Source organism: Sceloporus occidentalis, unplaced genomic scaffold (assembly GCF_023333645.1).
Source record: "Sceloporus occidentalis isolate IW3139 unplaced genomic scaffold, rSceOcc1.0.p SCAF_72, whole genome shotgun sequence".
Taxonomy (NCBI): domain Eukaryota; kingdom Metazoa; phylum Chordata; class Lepidosauria; order Squamata; family Phrynosomatidae; genus Sceloporus; species Sceloporus occidentalis.
The window spans coordinates 2,927,498-2,950,296 of record NW_028317052.1 but is presented as its reverse complement, the minus strand read 5'-3'; the positions used below and the strand labels follow the sequence as shown (position 1 = coordinate 2,950,296).

At 40.4% G+C, this 22,799-nt stretch overlaps 1 protein-coding gene across 6 annotated transcripts in view; it reads right to left on the bottom strand.

Annotated features, from left to right (window-relative positions):
• Positions 1-7,803, bottom strand: part of LOC149286095 (unconventional myosin-XVIIIa-like) — a 128,108-nt gene extending 120,305 nt beyond the window's left edge. For all 6 annotated transcript variants that reach the window (XM_089494364.1, XM_089494365.1, XM_089494366.1 and 3 more), the window contains exon 1: positions 6,781-7,803. In XM_089494364.1, coding sequence (XP_089350490.1) covers positions 6,781-7,803 — 1,023 coding nt within the window. The remainder of the gene's footprint in view (positions 1-6,780) is intronic.
• Between the last annotated feature and the right edge of the window lie 14,996 nt (positions 7,804-22,799).

The following is a 22,799-nucleotide window of genomic DNA, read 5'->3' as shown; positions in this document are numbered from 1 at the left end:
GAACAGTCATACAAGACAAACAGTAAAAAGAAAGGAAAAAAATACTTTGTTTATTTCAGTGAATAGACATCTCAGCATGACCGGATCCAGCTCTGCGCTGGCTGTTTAAGAAGTTTTCCTTTATTCCATTTGCTTCCAAAAACATGACTCCATGTAAGAACACAAAGAATTGCTTTTCAGTCAACGTTAAACTTCAGCACGGCCGAAACAAGACCTTCAGACCACCAGAAGATGCACAAATGAGCCATCTGTAGTGCTAAAGGACAAAGCCGAACATGTCTTCCCCTACCCGGACCAAGACCACTGCAACTATATCCAAAACGACCATTGATGGTATTAGGTACCCAATAGCCATGTAATAAAACATTGTAATTTTTTAATGTGCAGAGTCCACCTTTGTTTTTGTTTTTTTTTATATAAGCAGAGGTCACTAAAACCACATATGTGGATCCTCGTCTTTTAAAATCAAACTTGCATGGTCCTCACTCTCATAAAGGTTAAAGAACAAATATATTAGCATATGCATCAGGAAGCCACTGCATAAATGCACATTAATATATGTGAAGATGGTAGTATGTGGATCATTGTTCTTTACCAAGTCAATGGCATCAACCAGACTACTATTACTCTTGTCTGTTCTGTAAGACAGTAAGAATAACGTCTACATTTGAGAATAATGCAGAGGACTAAATGAAACGGCAACGTCGAAAATGCATGGCCTTTGGAGCCAGCAATGCTATTTAATACAAAGAAAAAAGTAAAAAGTGGCAACAAAACAATCAAATTACGATAAAAATCCAACACAATATCCAGTCACGTGAAATACATTAACACGGGCTTAAGCCTCTTCTTTGGCCATGGCAACAAATAACAACCGAAGAGATAGAGGCCGTTGTCTATGCAAAATATCCGTTAAAGTACAAAAAGAAGCATGAATCTTTTTTCCTTCCTCTTGGATCCCAGAATTTCTATTCGTTCCGGATTGTCTTCTGGCCGGTAAGAAGTGCATACCTTTGTTGTGGCATTTCCTGTTTTGGAAGAACTGCTAGAATTCTTCCAGTTTGTTATTTCTTGTGTGCGTGCGTAGCACATGCATCTAGGTAACGCTATACGCTAGTAATTTGTGGCCGCCCAAGGGCACATGCAAACTAGAACAGAGACCGCTGTCTGGAGGCATTGTTTGGCCAAAATTCCTGCTTTATAAATGCAAAACTTAAGTTGACTTCCAGAAACCCAGCTTTCTTGCTTGCACTTGGTCTACTATATTTCAGTAAGATTCAGACACGAGTCCTAAGTACTTGCAGAGATAAGGCTCAGTAAATACACAAATTTATCTCTAGGGAAGTGCCAGCTTTAACAACAAGTCTGTAGGCCGCTTAAGAGTCTTGGTTCTGCTTAGTTGTGAAGAAGTGGATCTCAAGTCTCTACATTCCATCTATTAAAGCTTTCCACCCTAAAACAAATCTAAAGGAGCGCAAAACGTAAAAGGCATTGTCTGGATGTGCAACTTTCAATTGCTAGCTCCGGTCCCAAACAATTTCTAGATTCACTTAAGGAAACCAGAAACGACATTAAGATAAAATAGATCATGATGATGGAATAGAAAACCCCGAATGCACAACAAAAGGGGTTTTGTGACCCATGAACAATAAATCACCATGAAAATGTTACTCAAGGACAAGAGGATGGTAATACATTTGCAAATAAATCATTAACTACAAGTATTACATTTATTGTGCAATGCCTCAAAAAAAAATAATAATAATAATAATAATAATAATAATAAATAATGCATGCAGTTTTCTTTTGGTTTTTTTTACAATGTTTAGCCATGCAAGGAAACATTTGTCAGCTCGCTAAATGGTGATTACCATAAAATAATCATTACAGGCTTTGCATCTAATGATGAATATTAAATCGCATCATATGCACAATACATCGTAAGAACGTCAGCCGTCAGTAATGCACAGGGTTACGTGTAGAACGTCCGGCCGGGGTGCACAGTTGGCTGGCTCCGCTCCATTAGAGTCATATGAACCTCGTTAGACTCTTGGAGATCTGCTTGGTTATGTCAGTCTGAATTTATACATAGTTTACCTTTCCAATAAACTGTTATCTGTGACAGTTTCCCTTTGCAGAAGCTGTTCTGTCTGGTTATTGTAAAACGACACTGACTGGTTCCAGTAAGCAGCTAGGATACGCTGCACGTCCAGCAGCCCGCATCAAACTGGTTATTCTACTTCAAATGTAAAAGCGAGCGAAGAATTCAATTCCACACCGACGCCTTAACCCAAATACCCATTTTCCACTGGTATATGAGAAAGGATTTTTGTTTTTAATTATAGGATATTCTAGCAGGGCCAGTGTCTTATTATTATTATTATTTCAAGCTCGTTTTAACCCCTTAAGGACCGGGCTCATTTTTCGTTTTGTACCCTGTGGGACCGAGGCTGTTTTGACACTTTTGTGGTGCTTGTGTTCAGCTGTAATTTTCTCCTCACCCATTTGGTGTACCCACATAAGTTATATATTGTTTTTTTCAGGACAAGATGGGCTTTCTTCAGATACCATTATTTTGATCATATCTTATTTACTATAAAAAAAATTAAAAAAACATGGTGAAAAATTGAAAAAAAACCACATTTTATGACTTTTATTTGAAAAATCTTTTACTCACCTAAAAAAGCAAGTAAAAAAACTAGCTAAATAGATTCTACTACTTGTCCTGAGTTTAGAAATACCCAATGTTTTTATGTTTTTTTGCTGTTTTTTGTAAGTTATAGGGCAATAAGTACAAGCAGCGTTTTATGATTTCCAAATCTTTTTTAACAAATCTGGTCAGTCTGCCTCCATCTCCTCTTTGGAACATCTTTGAAGCCGGTTAACTCAATTTAACCCTGTCAAACCATATATTTTTGAAAACTAGACACCCCAGAGTATTCCAAATGCCGTTATTTTAACCCTTTCCATACACCAATTATAGAACTACACTTTGTCAAACTTTGTAATAGTAATTTTTTTTAATTTTTTTTTCACACAAATTGTACTTTAGTTATAGATTTACAGGTCCTGGTATATGTCACTGTCAAACAACGGGTTGTTTGAGATTTAAAATGCCACATTTGGGAAGTGCGCTTTTTTTCTCCATTTTGGTCAGTCTGTACCTATACCCTATCTTTGAGCTCAGCCACTCCAATTTACCCCATCAGCCATTTTTTTTATATATTAGACACCCCTTGGGTATTTGAAGTGCTTTTATTTTAACTCTTTGTTGAGATTTTTGAGAAATTTTAGCACTTGCTCAAAATAATAAACTTTATTTTTTTATTTTATTTTATTTTTTTAATACTTTTTTTATATTTTTTTTTACACATTTTGCTGGTACTGGATGGTTCATCAAGTGACATCACTGCATAATTATTTTTAAATGTTAGCACATTTTTTTTATTTTTTTTTGAATATTTTGCTAATCACATAGTGATTAGAAAGCTGGGTTCCATTGACTTGCTTGGTTGAATGCAGTACCTGTATTCAACCTGCAAGTGGAGCCAGAGTTCTCTAGAGGGTCAGGAGACCGTCTAGCGAACTCTTTCTTCTTTATTGTTTTTTTTCCCGGGCCGCCGCCATCTTGCTGATGGCGAAGATCACCGGCAGCTGCGGCTGTGACCGCTCTCCGGAGCGGTCACAGCCCATCCAAAAGGTAAGTGTTTGGTGTCGCTGGATGCCTCCTGATCGAGGCATTCCAGCGACACCATTTAAGTTTAGGAGGCGATCGTTGATCGCCTCCTAAACGCTTTTAAAACGGGCGTCCGCCGCCATACAATGTATGGCGGCTGTTGACGCCCCGGGGAGGGGCCAGACATGGCCCCCGATGCCGATCTCTGCGTTACTGAATGCCTCGACATCGAGGCATTACAGTAACGCCGTTTAAGCGAAGAAAGTGATCGTTGATCACTTTCTAAGCTTATTTAATTTTTTGAAGGTTCAGGACCGTCAAAGGTCATTTAGTGACCTTCTTGTCATGACGGTCCTGAACCGGCAAAGGTCGTGAAGGGGTTAAACGTCTTGTTGTTTACAGTTTTACTCACCAAGATCAATGACTATGATATGCTTTTCCTATACAATCCCTATTGAAGAATGTATGTTGGCCGACCTAGATACCAAGCACTGCTCAAATAATATGTTGTGGGCTGCGATATAACATGGTCTGCCCCCAGGCTGAAGGGTTAAAGCTGTCCCTAGAAGACTTTGAAGGCGTAAGAAGCTTCGGTGTAGAACAGCCTTTTCAGTCACATTAAATGTGGATCAAGGAGTCAGATTAGGTGAAGACAGACTGGAGAAATTAAAGAAGGGTTATTGACACTTATTTGCCCCTGGGCAGTACTTTTAATACCAATTAATTACATATCAATCTGCACTGCAGTCTGTAAAGGAATTAAATATACTTTCCTTCTAAATGTATTTAAATGAAAAAAACTATGTGAGAGGGTATGCGCCAGTACTGGGGGGCAGAATGCAGGGGGGGCAGCTGCAGTATTACCTATGCCCTTAACAGCAGCTGGACACAATGCTGGGTACGGACGTACAGACACCAGCTCTGTTTCTAAACGAACAATGCCTTGGGCAGAATGTGATGAAGCTTGATGGGCAGATGCTGCTTGGCACTGTACGATGCGCTGGCACGGCGTAACCACATTCATTGTTTTATAGCGTGTGCGCAGCTGTGTTAATCAGATGATTTAATGCGACACGTGCTTATCATGGACACTAATTGGATGCAGATTTCAGAAGCTCGTGTGTCACATGACTTTCGTGTATAAACAGGCACATGGTTCCATTGTTCTAAAAACTATGATTTATCTACCCATGGAAACTGCTGTGAATGGCAGGATTCCACCGACAAGTCAGACAGATGTGAATTGCAAAACATCCTCCGGTCTGCTTAATAATGCGCCATGATCCTCATTTTAAAATGACTTTATAGTATATACAAATTTCTCCACCTTTTCTTACTGAAGCTTACAAACATCCATATTAAACCTGCTACTATGACATAGTTTATAGCGGCAATATGCTATAGATGGTTTGTTTTTTAATTGGATGATTTGTAGCATTATGTAGCCCAATAACACAGCATATAAGTGTTTAAGGATTTGAAATCATCGCTGGTACGGCTTTCATTTTGCATTCATCAGACGCCGTTTTTGGTTTGGTCCTAACAAACCGATTCTGGCTGCTTTAAGCAGCAGGCTTGTGACAAAAGAGGTGAACATACCGTACTTGCTCGATTATAAGACGACCCCCCAAAATCTGAATATTAATTTAGGAAAAAAAGAAAAAGCCTGAATATAAGACGACCCTATAGGAAAAAAGTTTTACCAGTAAATGTTAGTTCATGTAAACTATGAACAATTGTTTGTTAATAAAAGCTATGATTGATAAAATTATTTTGTTTTTATTTCCTTTTTTTTTTTTTCAACCTGCCCCCCCCCCCCCAGTTATGCACATCTGCCCCCAGGCTATGCCTTTTAACCCTATATATGCCACTGTGCCCCATGATATGCCTTTTGACCCCCTATGTGCCACTCTGCCTCCAGAATTGCCTTATACCCCTATATGCCACTCTGGCATTTAGGGGGTTAAAAGGCATATTATGGGGCAGAGTGGCATATAGGGAGGTATAAGGCATTTCTGGAGGCAGAGTGGCATTAAGGGGGTTAAAAGGCATTTCACAGAGCACTCTGCCTCCAGAAATGCCTTATGCCCCCCCCCCATTTAACACTCCCTCCCCCTCCCTCCTCCAAACTTACTGGTGCTTCTGAGTCCCCGGTGCTTAGCCCGGGCAGCGTGTAAAGCTCTACGCGGTTCGCGTACACAACTTCTGCTTGAGCGGAAGCTGTCTACGTGAATCGCGTAGAGCTCTACACGCGAAGCACCGGGGACTCAGAAGCACTGGTAAGTTGGGGGGGGGGGCATAACACAGGAGGATCCTGGATCTCAGTCTCATAGTCAGACCTATTTGAGGTCTGATTATAAGACGACCCCGATTATAAGACGAGGGGTATTTTTCAGAGCAAAAAACCTGGAAAAAACCTTGTCTTATAATCGAGCAAATACGGTAATTTGTGCACTTGTCTGGCACTTATAGGGTTACAAGAATGGTGAGAAAAGAGCCACATAAGATGTTCACATAACGAAATCAAAGTAAAAAGGAGTCATCAGATGGCATAACCCAAATAATCTGCCCATTTATCTGAAGATTTCCCGAGTTCCCAGGCAGTCAGAGGAGATAAGCTTTACAGTGGGTGCCCTTTCCCCAGGCTTTCAAAGGGTTAAAAGCTGAACGACACATAATTCAGAACTACATCACAAAAAGTGTTCTTTCCTTTACAACTGTAAAACACAGTACTGGTTTCCATTCAACAAAGACAAATGGCCTAATCACCAACATATAAGCATTTATTTCTTTTTGAACAAATTAATCAGAACCATGCAATCAGAACGGAAACCAAGGTGCCAAGCACAAGGTCATCACGGGAGCTGCAATTCCCCATAATTTCCAATGACACATACAAATATCCTTACACAGAGAGACAACTTGTGAAAATGCACTGCTGTAGCAGATTGTATATCATTTCAATAAACTAAAGGCAGTTAATCGTTCTAGGGATGCAGCTAGAACTGTACCAAATACAGCAAAACTGCCAACCGGTAGTACGAAAGCTACAAAGTTATTGGTCACATTCACAGCACACTGAAATTATTCCAGATGATACTTACGTCAAAAGCCTCTTTCCTCAGCCCTTTGCTGCTTCTCAACCAGCTCCGGCTTAATTCACTCAGTTCAGGAATAGGCTGCACCTTTAGCCGCACTGTATCCCCAGACTGCCGGATCATCTCCACAATTTCATCACGAGACTTGTTTTCCACATTACGCCCATTAATTTCTACTAACCGGTCACCAGGAACCAAGCCCAAGGCAAGATCTTTAGTTCCGGCACCAGGTTCCGCAAAGTGCACAACCCTCCGGTACGCTTGGCCATCCGGTGCCCTGTCTAGCATGGTTGTCCTACGGAGCGAGAAACCAAAGTCTCCAGTGTTTCTTCTCTGCAGTTCCAGTTCCCTTGGTACTGGAGCTTGTGGTGGGAGTACTGAAGGCAACCTCAGATCAGCCAGGAAGGTCTTTCCTACCACTTCTGGCACAGAAGCAGCGGTTTGCGCATTGTGTGGTGGTGTTACCTGTACTGAAGGCAAACCGTGTTTGAGTTGTGTTTCAAATGTTCTAATCTCAACCTGCGGGGAGGGAGCAGCAGAGTGCTCTGAGGGAGTGGAGGTCTCAGACAGACTTTCATCTCGGCTCTTCTGGGAGAAGGAAAACCTTTTTACCATTTGAGCCATCCCAGAATTCTGTTTAGCCAGAGAGCCAAATTTGGCTGCACGTTGAAGCACACTGCCTTTAAAGCTGCTTTCCTCTAGCTTCAAATCATCGCTGGAGCTGGCAGTGCTCAGATGTCCAGAATCATAGAGGACACTACCCCTATTACTGACATTATCATAGTCAATATCAGTGAGGTTCAACTCCGTGCTACTTGCCACCTTAATTGGTATGGGATTGGAAATCTCCAGTTTAGTCTTCGAGTCCCTCTTGGAAGACCGGTTAAGGTTAAAAAAGCCCCTTCTTAGACTCATCTCTTCCAAGCTCTTTAGTTCTGCTGCTGACATCCTCTCTTTCTTCTCCTTTTTCTTCTCCTTTCTGATGCCATCTTTGTCCTTGTCCTTGTCTTTTTTCATCAAGTTAAACATGTTGAATCCTTTTTAAAATACAAGGTTTATCAAGGTCTCCAAAACAGGCTCAATACTTCTGTTTCTTTATCCAGTGCTGCTCCTATTTCAATAAATATTCAACTGTAAATGGAGACAATGAAGAAAAGAATCAGAATAGCTTCATGAACATTAACAAAGACAAAGATTCCCCAGAACGTGAGCTTCTTGATATAGATGGCTACACTAACACAGAATATGTATTGTGCATTGTAACTTCCTGATGAAGGCCTGCTTGGCGGAGCCCGAAATAAACAATTTAATTGTAATATTTGACACATTGAAGGGCACTCCTTAAAAGTGATACATCTTAAATTCACATTAATGACTGCTAATTAAAATGTAGTCTCATATGGCTCTGTAATCTCACCTGTTTGCTTAAAGAAGACCTAACCTTTAAAAAAAATACTTTACTCACTAGATAATTAAAATGTTTTAACTACAGCAGTTTTTACATATATACAAGTCAAAATGTGTGACTAAAATGACGCATGGCTTATATGTGGTCTATAATATGCAATAACTTGACCTCCCCTTTTTTATTCTAGCACAAGTTATAAGTGGTGTAGAAATAAGAAAACAAACTAATATATGTCCCCAAGTTCCATGACGCACGTTAAAAATGCATTTCTAATAGTATCAGAGAACGTGAGTGATGCATGCATGTAGTGGCTCGCCAATTTCTGAGCTAAGATGCTAAAATGGCTGTAGGTTTGTATCCATTAGAACAGAGTTGTGGGTGCTCTGCTCATCACCTTAGAATTTAAAGGAAGCAAAGTATTCCAAGAATCCATAACTCCCAAGCCATTGGTCCGCATGCCCTCTTCTAGAACAGAATAAAAAAACTACAGGTGTCCTCTGATTTCTTAAACTGCTTAAACTGGTGCCCTGTACTAAAAAAGGAAAGTTATACTCTATTTAATCATGCATTGCCATTTATTTTGGAAGCCAGCTAACGAACAAACATATGCCGTCTTGGGCTAGTCCAAAGCTTTAAAAGCAGAAGCCATTATACCACCTCTCTAGCGACAAAAAAATGCAAGCACACTGAGGTGGTGGGCAATGTTAAGAGATCTGAAAAGCAGGTATCTTTTCATTGTGTATTATTTCGAATTTAAAAGGTTTTTCAATTTTTTTTTCTTTTAATAGACAATCCCCGATTGAGAACTGGCTTTACAAAAAGTAGTTTTACATAATATTTAGCTTAATTCAATGGCCGATTCCAAAGAAAACTAGATGCCTGTTTATTTTATTAATAAAATTAGAACTATGCCACTAACAAACCATTTTCTGTAAGACCAAATACAAAGACTAATAATAATAATCATCGATTAGACATGAATTGCTTAACAGTTTAATTATTAATAAAGAACTGTTTAATTACATTCCAGAATTGCAAAACTGGAAAAAGTTACAACTGGAACCGCAGCAAAAAAGCTACGTCATTATTAATTTCAGAGTACTACAATTAGAGAACGGATCCTTGCCAGACCTTTAGGTAAAACAACATTCCCATAACGACGCTAATTTCCTAAAGGAACCCCCCCTCCACACCTTATAGCAACATCAACCACAAGTAAACCGAAAGACTAATTAAATCTCATGTTTCTAACGATGATCTGATAAGCTGCTAAATGTCTTTTCACCACCTGCTTAATAATTGTGGTAAGCTCTGTTCTCTGCCAGCACTTCAATTCTACCTTAACTGCCCCAAATGGGCTCTGTGAGATTTAAATATGTCCTGTCTACTATTCATCTTATTACATAAAACCGTCTCTGTGACGGCACATCGGAAACGGGACAAGCCATGTATGTAAACTGGCGGGCTAAGCAATATATGGCTATATAATGTGACGTAGCTCCCAATAATAATAATAATATATATACATATACACACACACACACACACACAAAGTTTGGGTAACAACGACTGGCAGTTGTGCATTACAATAACTCAATTCCTTTAAGAAATATACACCCAATTACTAAAATGCAAACTATATAAATTCAAGAGGTTTCAGAGTGAAAACATAACCTCTATTGAATACTTCATACTACCTACCAACAGTATTTCTTTAGCAGGAAGATAAATGCATTAAAAAGATTTAATACATACAAGATTTCTATTGATAAATAATTTTGGATGGGTTTTTTTTTTTTTTTATATTTTAACTGAAGCTTAGGAACGTTTTGTTTTCAGAGAAAAAAAAAATTCCAAAAAACAATAAGCTATATATTATACAGAAATACAGTTTTATCTATAAACACTGATGAAAACCTTTTGACGTGTTATAGCACTTATAACAAACAAAACAAGAATAAATAAATACATTTTAAACAGTTTATTAAACCCTGGCCTAGATCCATCAATACTCTACGTGTACATTATTGAAAAGATATGCCGGCACTGTTAGAATTCTCTCTTCTTTAGGAAACGGCTATTAAATTACCAAAAATTCTACAATGACATGTTAGACTCCCAATATAGACCCATTTTAACAAAAGTCTGCACTGTTCAAAGGAAAGAAAAAATGCAAGAAAAGAAAAAAAGAATAAAGTTTATACCTCTTATTGGGCCAACACAGAAAATCAGATTACGTTATATAAAGCTTGCATGGTTTCTTTTGCCGTTTCCATCAAATTTTAATTTCTCAAAGCACCTCTTTCACATAAAATATATTCTTTTAAAAGAAACAGAGATAAGGGAAGCAAACAGTCTATGCTTCACCGATGTGCTTCCGGTAAACAATGTTACCTCCTCCTCTCCATCTTGGTGGACAGTGAATACTGGGAGGAAGTTGGTAGACATTGAGGTTTATTCACAGGGAAGTGGCAGAAAGATTTGCAGGAGAGTTGTGGGTTAAACGCCATGAATTCAATATACATTATGAAGGGCCATCCCTGGCAAATTTCTCTATAAGAGGGGCTGAGCTGGCCCTGCACAATACATGGTTCAGTGAACCGATTTAATAAATCTCACTTAAATATGGTTTATACAGGGAACCTGAAGCTTTCCTTGCAACAGAAGCTTGAACTTCACAATGTAAAGAGAAGTTGAAGAGAAGTTGAAGAGTTGAAACTGAAAACTCTACTGCCAACCCCCTTCCTTAGTGCAAGCCACGGATCTGGAGCCAAATTATTTCACCTTGCCATAGGCACAGTCCTGAAGAGTTACTGTTGGAGCTGAACCTTTTCTATCTATGTCACATTGCTCTAATACAGGGGCGTCCAACCTGCGGCCCTCCAGCTGCTGCAGGACTACATCTCCCATACTCCTCAGCCAGCCCCTTCGCTGAAAGAGCATTATGGGAGATGTAGTCCTGCAGCAGCTGGAGGGCCGCAGGTTGGACACCCCTGCTCTAATACAATCCCTTCCAGGCATGTACAAAAATGTTTTTCAGTCTGACTGGATAGACAGTAATGGGGGTCTGTAACTGGGATGGGCTGAAGATGGCCGACAGGCTCGGGCACATCCTCTATAGCAAACGCATGCGTTTTGTTCAACTGTCACTCTCCCAGCGAGTGCCAATTACACAGAGTGTGATCTCTTTCTGCCTGACACAAAGGAACCGGCATAACGAACTCAATGGCAGTGTATTAAACAACTAATAGAAAAAAGAACCGCTTCCTAGTTAATAGTTCTGTGCACAGCTGTTAAAATCCACAGCACCTGAAGTGTACTTCAAGTTTAGTTTTTAGATCCTCTAGACGTGTACAGAATGTGCTTTAATATCTTAATTCAGCATCTTTCTAGAGGCTACCCTGGTGTGTAATATGCTACCCGAAGCGACTTTCTGTGGTCCTTGTAAAATCCAGAAAATACAGCCTAGCTCAAGTCTATAGCCTCTTTGGGGTATCCAAAGCCCCTATGCTCTAAGTCCATCATCTGAAACCGGGTACATTTCTAGACTGTAAGCTGGTGGGCAAGGACCTCTTCAACTTTCAATGCTGTAAATCCACATTTTAGAGTGATGCACCACCTATAATGTCCTTATAACTCCCATAACAAATGTGATGGGGCTATACATAAAACAGAATAAGGTTACATATCATCCAACACGAATTGCCTGGGGGTTAGGCACTGTTAAACTAGACATGATAAAGTAGAAGCTACTAGTGAAGGACAGAGAATGACCACGAGCAGTAGGTGTTTTGAGTGAACCTCTCCTGTCTGGGGCAGTGAAGCACCGAGTATGTTGAGACAAGAGTGCAAAGAGCAGGTTCCAACAAGACGCAGGACACATGATGTGATACAAACCGCCAATGAAGACACTTGTGTAGAAGTGTGGGCAACAGCGACACATATTAAAGGATATGACAAAGCTAGAAATGACAGCCAAACACATACTGTTACATTAGGTAAATCTAGAACATGGCATCAGTCATGAAGACAGCGCATTTTATTTAACCATTTCTGTACCGAGTGCTATTAGCCACTTCCTATACGGTCAGAAGTAAAGAACGAAAGCCTTGGTTTTCCCAGGGAGTGTAAACTTTACATCATCGCACACATACGTGATGAGCAAATATTGAGTAGAGGCGTTCCTACTTACTCATCAGCATGATAGGATCACCACCCCAGTGCAGGGCTACGTTACGCGACTCGGGGGAAGGGTCAGCTACCAATCCATAGATTCCACTGCTCTGGTAAAGTACGCGCCTTCCAGTGGAGCGGAGCAAAGACCAATGATTTATCAGACAGGACCACCAGCCAGGCTTTGTTCCCATAAGCACCACACCCACAGTCCCTTACAGCTTCTGGCTCTTCCTATTTGTAGAAAAGGGGTAGCTGGAGTTTCTATTTGCATTTCTAACGCTCCCAAATATCCACTCCCATATAAACCCTTTCAGCACCGGCGACTGCATCCATAGGCTCCCCTTGCATGCTGTCAAGCAACCTACAGTGCATGTCGGCAATGTTATTATTTTCATCCAGAACACAACACCATCTCAATTATTCATGAAAGGAGACAGACCGCTCGCCTCTGACAAAGCATCCTACACAAAGGCCGGTGGGCCGACACAAACCTGTCAGTTCTAGAACGCTGGGGCTGCGGGTTTTTCTGACCGCAGCAGTTGGGGGAAACCACGGCTAAAAAACATGCTCTGGTTCAATTCATCTGGACGGCTTGCTCAATTATCACACATTCTGAATCTTTATTCAGATGCAAAAGGTGTCTATCCCCGTGTTAATCTGTATGCAGGCAGCTGCTCAGCCCCTGAAGGCTAACGCTCTTCTTACAGACTGCTGACAAAGAAATTAAAAATACACCCCCAACAGGCTTTGGATTAAATAAATAAAGGAGAGGCTCCCTCTTTTAAAGAAGATTTTAAAGAAATTCCATTTACACCTCAAAATAAAAGGTAGACCAAAAAAAAAAAAAAAAAAGTACAATGTTGCTGAGATACTTGGATACATGATCACTGGGTTCTACAGAAATTAGACCAGCTCCTAAAGACATCCGTCTATCACATTCCACCAACATCAGATAAATCCTGCCGGTATTACTAAAAAAATGGTTACATGGCTAGGGAAAGGACCCAACGTGAAAGTTGGTCATAGGCCAAACTTGTGGATTTCAAGATGTCCACCTTAAGCATGGTGGCATCACACTGCTGAGCACATCAAACCCAGGTCATGACACTCTTCTGTATTATAACAGCGGTTTACAAAAGCTTCAACAGCCATGTGCATGACCTCATAATGAAATAATATTTTTCCCACAAAAAGTTTGTGTATAATCTTGTTCACCATCTACCCCCTAACACATTGTAAACTAGTAAAAGCAGGGCCTCTTCTCCATCCGTCTTAACACATGTTATTGTCAATTCTGTATATTGTCAATTTTTATTGTTGTCCAAATTGTTATGTGATGCTCTACTCATTATGTTCAGATTACCCACTGTACTGTAGGTTGCGGAGTGCAATAGGGCTCCAGAAATCAATCATTATTATTATTATTAGGAAATCAAAGTACTCAAACTCAAAGCTAGACTGGGCTCCGGGTATCTGAAGCCTGGATGTTCCCAGATACGTCTAATATCAGGCACACAGATCCTTCACCTTCGAATTAAGCTGCGCTTCACCGAGAACACCTACTTTACATACTCAGTAATCACCTCCTGATGGCAATATGGCAGCAGCACCAGGTATATGAACATTAGACTCTTGACGAGCCCACCAGTTTCTAGCCATGGCACAGGTACACTTTTATGCGTCAAATAATTTATTTAAAGTACAAGAGGGATTTTTTTTCCCCCTAGAGGGGAAAGGTTAGAACAAGAGGCCGTAGTCTTTAACTGGATTGTCAGAGGTTTTAGATGTAATATAAGTAAGTTTTATTTAACAGATATGGTGGTAGATAAAAGGAAGAGCCTCCCATCAGAAGGGGTAGATGTCAATACAGTGAGGCAATTTAAACATGGGATAGGTATTATTCTATCCTGAATCTAAGGTGAGACGAACGATTGTTTAAAGTCTGAGTCTCTACATCATAGAAATGTGCAGACTAGATGGACGGAATAGTTATCTGCTGTCACATTCCATGGTTCTATATGGAGTTTAGTGCATGTGTCCCGTTTCCCACCCCTCCCCCGCGATTTTTGCATGCAATTGGCTCACCACCACTCTGCTGTAGTGCTGACTCAGCCATAGGTGTAAATGGGAGAATGTTCTCATGGATTGGCTGCTTTGCAGACGAGGTGTGCTGCATCTCCAGAGCTGCAGCTTTTCCTAAAGGATTTTTTTTTTTTATAGCTATAGTAGACTCATATAGGAATTTATTGTTTTTTCTTTTTTAGGAGGCTACCTGACGCACTGGAGAATGCCTTTAACAAATAGAAACAAAATAGACAAGGCTAGTCCTTTAGAGTGTAACTTTAGTGGCTCCCTTCATGTTCCACCCTGTGTACAACGTGTATATCCATTTACCCATTATACAGCGCTACAGAATATGATGGTGCGATATAAAACAGTAATAATAGTAATACAGAGTCATATAACATATTATTGTTTAAAGTTGGCTTCGCTATATGCTGGCACGTCAAGTCTAAAACACTTTACTATGCCTGTTACAACAGAAAGGGATTCTTTTACTCTAATCTAAAGAGAAAGTGGAGAATGGCTTATTCTATTCACGTCTCCAAGGCAGTGACAGACGAATAATAGTTTGATATTACACGGCACTCAAAAAGATTTCATCTTTTCATGACAGAGCCGAAGAGGCAGAAAAATGGATCCTCGAATGCATATATGACATATAACATCATATCTACACATGTCTGCACCAAGCCAGGATATATATATTTTATCACACACACATTTATAATAAATGAAAAGTATGAGATATTCAACATTGTACATTTTCACCTACTTTCAACTATTATTGTATTAAATGCCTTACACACATGAACTAAACAGGTCTAATATTACTGCAGTTACACCTGAAAGCTTATATGATATATGTGTGTTCTAAATTATTCAGGGACCGGAATCCATCATGTTTAGCTTCCTTCCTCCATATATAAACGAGCGGATCGGAATATTTTTTATGACAGGCTCGGGGCATCGCTTATAATCCTCTGGCCGTTTTGTTTTTTTATTTGGTAGAAAATAAACCCAAGCGTAATGGTTTGGAATACGTGTAACGTAAGGAAGTTTCACTTTACTGAGAAGGTGTAGATACACGAAGCCTCTGCCCAGCAGAAGTGGTAGCTATAAATACAGTGAGGGAATTTAAACATACATGGATAGACATATGGCTATCCTGAATTGATGACTGATAATAGGTTTCAGTGGGAATGGGCACTGTTGATATTCTATGTCTCTATACAAGCCATATATGCATGTGGGCTTAATATAATGACAAGGTTACAGATGTAGAGGACGTCTGTGGGTTAAGCAATACTTCAATGCACAGCTGTTTTTAGGTCACAACTTAACATAATTTACAACAGACTTATTTTCAAATTTCGTAATAATTTTCTCCTGTCCTCTGTGACATAAATAACCCCCCAAAAAAACTAAATAAAACAAGTAAATACTAGTTAGTAATTCGGACACTCATCCTCGCCCTCTTACAGCAGTACTAATCAAGGCTCCTATTAGCACACATAGCAAGCCCTAAGTAGGGTAAGGTGGGGGGGGGGGCTATCTAAACATCAAAGGGTATTTCAGGTAATAAACATCAACATGGTGATCTTCCTAATCCCCATTTGTTTACTCAACCCCCGCATCTGCTGCCAGGACACAAAAGTACAAAGCAAATACCAGACATGCAACAAAACCGGCCAATGCATAGAGCTATTCTAACGCTTATTTCGTAAGATGGTTAATGATAATCTAGGAGAAAAACACTCCTGATTTCTCAGCACAGGTCTGTACATAGAATAAGTAAACACAAACTGTGATTAGAGACGTGCGGGATCAATACTATGCGTATAGCGTACCATTACAAGTGCGCCATTTGTCAAGTGATCAGATTATTATAGTGAAAACCCAAACACCATTCTTTTTATCACTGTGACTTATGGCCGCTCTTATCATTTGTGCCAATTGACCCCCAGCCATCATGTAGACCGTAAATCAAAGACTTTCATTTAGGACACACCACAGGCAGCCCGTTATTTGAGTGGACTTGCTGCCATCAGAGCTTTTAATAAAAGTTAAATAAGTTATTGAAAATCTATAGATTGTGTTTTTTTGTTTGTAAATAAGCACAATGGTTTGGGAGACTAAGTTTAACCCGTTGAGTGCCAGGGGTCTGGAAAACATTTCCCCTGTTATAAATTTATAAACTGCTTTTCCACACTGTAGCTATCCTCTCCAATCTACCACGTTCTGACCTATTCCAGCTTTAACTGGGAACGTTGGGAGGTTTCAGAGGCCTCTTGGAGTGCTTCAGCAAAAGGTTGGAGCCTCCGCACACACCTTCTCCCGATTCGAGGGACGGGAGATGCTATTCCTTCGCCGAGGTTCCATCCTTCCGTGTAGGTACTCCAAGAAGCCAGAATAATGCAGACAGATTCACTGAGAAAGAGAAGCACAGAAACCCTTCTTTTTTGCCAGGAATCCATCTGCCATATTCTGGCCACTTGGAAGAACAAGGAAGAGGATGCCCCCACAGGGTGCGCTGTGGGTCTGTCTTTTGCGTGAGTATTCTAAGAAGTCAGAATAAAGCAAACGGATTCACAGAGTGAGGTGGAGAAACCCTTCACTATCTCCATGAATCCATCTGCAATATTCTGGAATCTTGGACTACTTACACAGTGAGGAAGCACTCTGTGAGGTCGGGTTAACAGAGCTGATTCCAGGGAAGAGTTGACGAAAAAAGAAGACGAAGATGGAAGAGAAGAAACAGAGCTGCATTTAAGGAGATCAGGACACAGAAGCCGTTGGCTGAGAAGGTGGGGGACATTAAAGGGGAGAATGAAAGAGTATGAATCAGTGGGGAAAAAAAAGTAACAAAATGCAAAACAAAAATAAAAAATCAGCGATCACTGCTTCATTGTTTTTGCTCTTTTGCAGAGCCCCAGACCACATAACAATCTGCCTAAACACCATCTTCCAAACTCGGGACAGCCCTGCTTATCAGGTACTATCCTGGGATCACGGGCTGTTGGAGAGATCCTCTGATCTCCTCTGAACACCCCAGGGAGATGTAAAATCAGCTGGTCTGTGTGGTTGGTGTTTTTGGCACTTGAAATGTTGGAGCCTACAATAAGTGAATGACGCCCCGTACATTAAAACCAGACCAGGGGTTGATGAGGTGTCCAGCAACTTGCTGTGCTCTACAGAGTTGGACTGAACTGTCTGGCACTGGAGGAACTGGAGGCACTGGAGGAACGGGGACGGTTGGGGAGATTGATCTCCTAACTGGCCCAGGGAATGTGAAGTCTATTCCTACAGACCTCTGCTTCCTCACACTGATGCTGCATGCACCCTAACAGGACTTAATTTTCTAAACTGAGCTAAAGTGACAAAAACTAAATAAGACTAGAAATGTCAATAGCCTGTGGGTTTTCATTTGACAGTTTGTTATTCTTTTGGAGATACTTTATGTCAAAGAAGCAGATATGTGTCTCAGAGTGTCAGTCCAAGCATTAACTGATCAACTTTACTACCTTGAGGCCGTCTACCCATCACCCACCATTACTATTGCTTCTTCGACCATTCAACAACAATAAGCAACTAAACTATAAGGGCGATAACGCTTAATGTGGAGGAATAATCAAATTACTTAAGAAAAGTAAGTTTATATATGCAAGATGAAATGGGTTTTCATTGCTCATACATTTTTTATTTTAATCTGAAACCACAGTTATATAGGTGTATTTGGTGAAAAAAAACTAAAATAACATTTCAGATGATGTGAAAAACGCAGGTTAAACTACAAACCAATACAATTAGGTGTATTTATCCAAGTTTGCAAACAATGAATCACATCTTTTCTATGAAAAGTCAATGAGAAACTTTAAAGGGTCCTTAGATGTATTTTAACTCCAGTCTATCCCCTCAGCGGGCTTTGTGGGAAGACCAAATGTCATCTCCTATAATTGCCTGTAACCACAGCATTTTTGGAAGCAGTTCTCCTCAAAGTTCTTGTTCTCAGGCTATTCTGCCCTTCTTAAAATTCTCTTTCTATAACCCCTGCTGGAACTATAGACTGAGCCATGGCCCTCTCTAGAGATGAACTTGGCCTAGCAAACAGATTCACATCCAAAAGTCACAATTCTGCAGTGTGAGGAATGCGACTGGCACGATACACAACATTTCATTATTGTGAACAGACTCGGCTACATGGAGCAGTTCCTAGTAAGCAAAATGTATGCAGTTTTCCCCTGAAACCCAAAATAAATATAATAAAAATATTAAAAATAATAAATATGGGATTATTACCGATTTTATTGATTAGTTGTTTCAGCCCTACTTGTAAGTCCTCATTGTTATATATTGCAATATTTGCCAACTGTACATCACGGCAGAATATGAAGGCAATATATAAATCACTAAAAAGTTGTTTTGTGAAATTATTGGGCGATACAAGGGCGACAAGATACCTGGCAATCATCGCTTGCATAACACACACTGTAATGTGTCGCGTAAACCTTGACCTTCTTTCATGTAGACAAGGTACAGGGACTTCTCATTAACGCGTCAGTATTACCCCCAAGGAGTTCTGTACATTGCATATAGTGACAGCAAGACACACATATTCTAAAATTTATCATTAGATATTCCTGGTGTGGAAAAGAGTAAGAGGAAGCCTTTTTGAGAAAATTAAAACATTCAAATACTTTTTTTTTTTTATATACATCGTGAAGGGGCAACACAGAGTTTCTTTTGAAAAAGGTCTCATTTGGCCTTGGGAAATGCATAATTTCATATACAGGATTAATGGTGAAATCTATGGTAACGGGCTGCCTTTCTCGAAGAAGCTCAGCGGAGTTGGCCATGCTTAATGATGTCATACAGATGAAATGTTTCAACGCGTCCGCAAACTTCAGCTTTTAGTGAGTAAACCCCAAAAATGTGAATTGTTTAATTCAGAAATGACCATGAGCTTATTTTATACTTATTCCAAAACCCTATAGTTTTTGTTTTTTTATATAGCTAAAAGAAAAAAAATTGCGTTGCTTGACACAACCATACATGTTAAGACAAGACAAGAACATGCCTTCATAAGGTAAATCCATAGTAAATATCGCCTAGGGAGACAGCGACAAGTCATAGATTTCACATAAGGTGTGAGGTCTGATGCAGTCAATTCAACAAAGGAACCCTGCAGCGCTTGCAATACAGGGGGCAGCAGAAGTGGGGATTTTTTTTTATTATTATTAGTTCTTTCTTAGTAAAGCTTAATTATACATCGCCGGAAGAAGCCTTGTGTTTTAGAGGTAATGAGTGAGTCTGAGGAGTGCAGAAGAAGAAAACATTAGAAATTAAAATTGAATTCTGGTTGGGTTCGTGGAAAACCCAGAAGACATCATTATAGCGAGTGCCCACAAATTACACTACTGAGAAGAAACTATTGGAAGCCCTCTGTATGCGATAAGATCCACGCCACATCTATTTGAAGTGTTCTAAGAGCGATCTTTAACATCATTTGAAGCGAAGGTGTTGAAAGACACTGAATACCGGAAATGCATTCTTCGGAACGCTTAGACTTGTCTGATGCCTCCACAACCTGTTGCTGTATGACCCATCATGACATTAAAGGTGCTGTTCCACCCACTGTGCTGAATTTAACATTCCTGTGACAGAAGTCAAATCTCTAATACTATTAAATGCCAAAAAAGCATCACAGAAATAAATACCTAAATCAACTAAACAAAATTTGCCGTTTTTAGAACTTTTGCCCAGGACCACTTAATAGTCACATCGCAAGAAGTGGGTACTTCAGGTTCTCATCATAAAAACTAAAATGTTGTGTTTTGTTATTAACCCTTTCAGAAGGAAGAATAAAATGACAGATCTACTAAGATTTAATTTGTTTAAGAGAGTTTAAGTAATGTTTTGTTTGGAACAGAAACTTTTCAGGATAAATTCCTTCACTTCAACTACCTATCACTTGTGCTTTTTGGTAGTTTAATGATTTTGGAGATATCTAGTTTAAAATGTGCACCAAATTTGCATGCTGCATCTTCAATCTCATCATGGACCCTTTCTGATCAATGGTTTAATAGCCAAGCAAACATTTTCAATGAACTGAAAAAGCATTTATACGGGAGAGGATTATAACTGTGTAAGACATATAAAGGTGTTGGATAGCCATGCCACATCACATGTGTGACCGGATACACGGTAAATGGCCACGCACTTTCCTATACATCAAACTGCCTGCATCAGGTCAAAGGGGGGTCTAAGTAGCCCACTCAGGACCCTCTACAAGAGCTTGTTTCTTGCAGTGCAGTAATCCATAACTTGGGAATTTGCAGGACAGCTGAACATTTGATCTCCTCAAAGAGGATAACCACCGTCCTTACCCAACGCATCGACAAGTCTAATGGCAACGCCGTATTATACAGGACCCTGCCGCAAGATTAAAGATTTACACATTGTTACTCGGGGGGGGGGGCTCAACATCTGAAAATACACCGGTAATATTGTCAGATTCCGTACTGTTGAAAGAGCTTCAGAACTATTCATGTTACATCAGTGGATGGCTAAGATAATATTTGCCACTAAAACGCCCTACTATGTATTCAGTATTATCAAACAATTGTATTGGCCACACAGTGAACAGCGCTGTATATACCAGTAACACTTCTTGCGGGTTTGGACACATCTATTGGTATAAACGGGAGAATATGCTGAAATCCTGCAAGAGTCAGGATGGGGAGGAAGTAGGTTTAAAAAATAAGTGGTCATTAAGGAGTCATTTCAACAATTTCAGTACTTGAGAAACCTGCAAAGCTGCATGCCGGACGCTCCCAAGGACAAACCTGATCTTTAAAACCCACCATAAGCGATTTACACGGCACACAGTGCGCTTTACAGTATATCTGCATACTGACAGACAGGACTCGCTTCAGAGGCAGCTCTCTAAGGAAACATCTGCCACACAAGAGCCGACACCAAGAGGGCAACGAAATAAATAAATGAAAAGCCTCCTATAACATGATCCACGTCTAACCATCCAATAAAACCGCTGAGCGGAAGCCCAGGGATCCTCTCTGACCCCAAAACAACCCGGGATCAGTTCCTAGTCACCTGTTCACCGGTAAAGGGTTTTGTGTTGTCCCACTTTGTCACCTCCCAAAGAAAAAAGCAGTACATGTAACCCCTACCTATACTGGGATGACCTGTGATCAGGGTAAAAAGTCTCTGTATGTTCTGCTGGAGCAAGCCACTAAATGCCCCTATACATCTCATTATATAGCACCAGCAGAGGCCACAGCGCTGTTTCATTTGATAACTTTAACATGCATTAAAACAGAAAGAAGAAGGTCCTGCTATGTATTGGAGTGAATGACTTTCCTATAGATGTATATGAAGCGCCTATACATTATATTACATACACACAGCAGCAGCAGCAGCCAAGACTCCCATCACCCCGTGCAGCGTGCCGGTGTATGGGCTGCTCGCACATTAATAGACTGATGGGCTGTTGCTGCATTCATTCGACCTCCCTAATCCGTGATCCCGGTAGTCACCGGCACTGCTGCAGTCATCGCGCCCCCCAATCAGTAACAACAACGTATCAGCAGCGTGATCGCACTACTGCACTGGCACTGGCACTGCAACATCATCCCCACTGCCCTGCAGCCAGAGCATTCCCGCGGGGCGAAAATGCCCATCAATATCCCGACTGAAGGCAAATCCCGCAGATACATACCGCTCCCAGGCATCGGGCTCCGGCACAATGAAAGGCATTAAACAGCCCAGCCAGATCCTCCCTGTGGATTTTTTCCAGGGCTTGTTAGAAATAATGGAGACTGTAGCCCCGCCTTCTCTAACATGTCATTACACCACGTGATCAGCCCCGGCTGCGTTAACTCTTTCGGCTCCACAGTGCCGAGTCACCTTAGGCTTAGGTGTAACACATAAACAACAAGCTAATAAACATAAACATGGGTTTTATGAAAGTCCTCCACGCCGTCTGTATGTTTGCATAATGTATAGGCTCATCACACATGCAAATTCTGTATATATATATATATATATATATATATATATATATATATATATATATATATACATACATTGAAATTACTGGGCTGAGCCCCATACATATTTTGATAGATAGATAGATCTATACATACAGTATATACAGGTCTGCCCCAAGGTTGAAATGCTGCCCTGCCCCACCAGACCACGCCCACATCAGTTATGCTACATCATGATAAATACATTTACTTTCCCATGCTCTCTACTCATCCATGGCCACCATCAAGGGGGTGCAACTATTACAATTGTAAGGGGCCCAGCTGTCCTGCACCCCCCCCCATACACCTCTGTTTTGAATAAAAGAAAACAA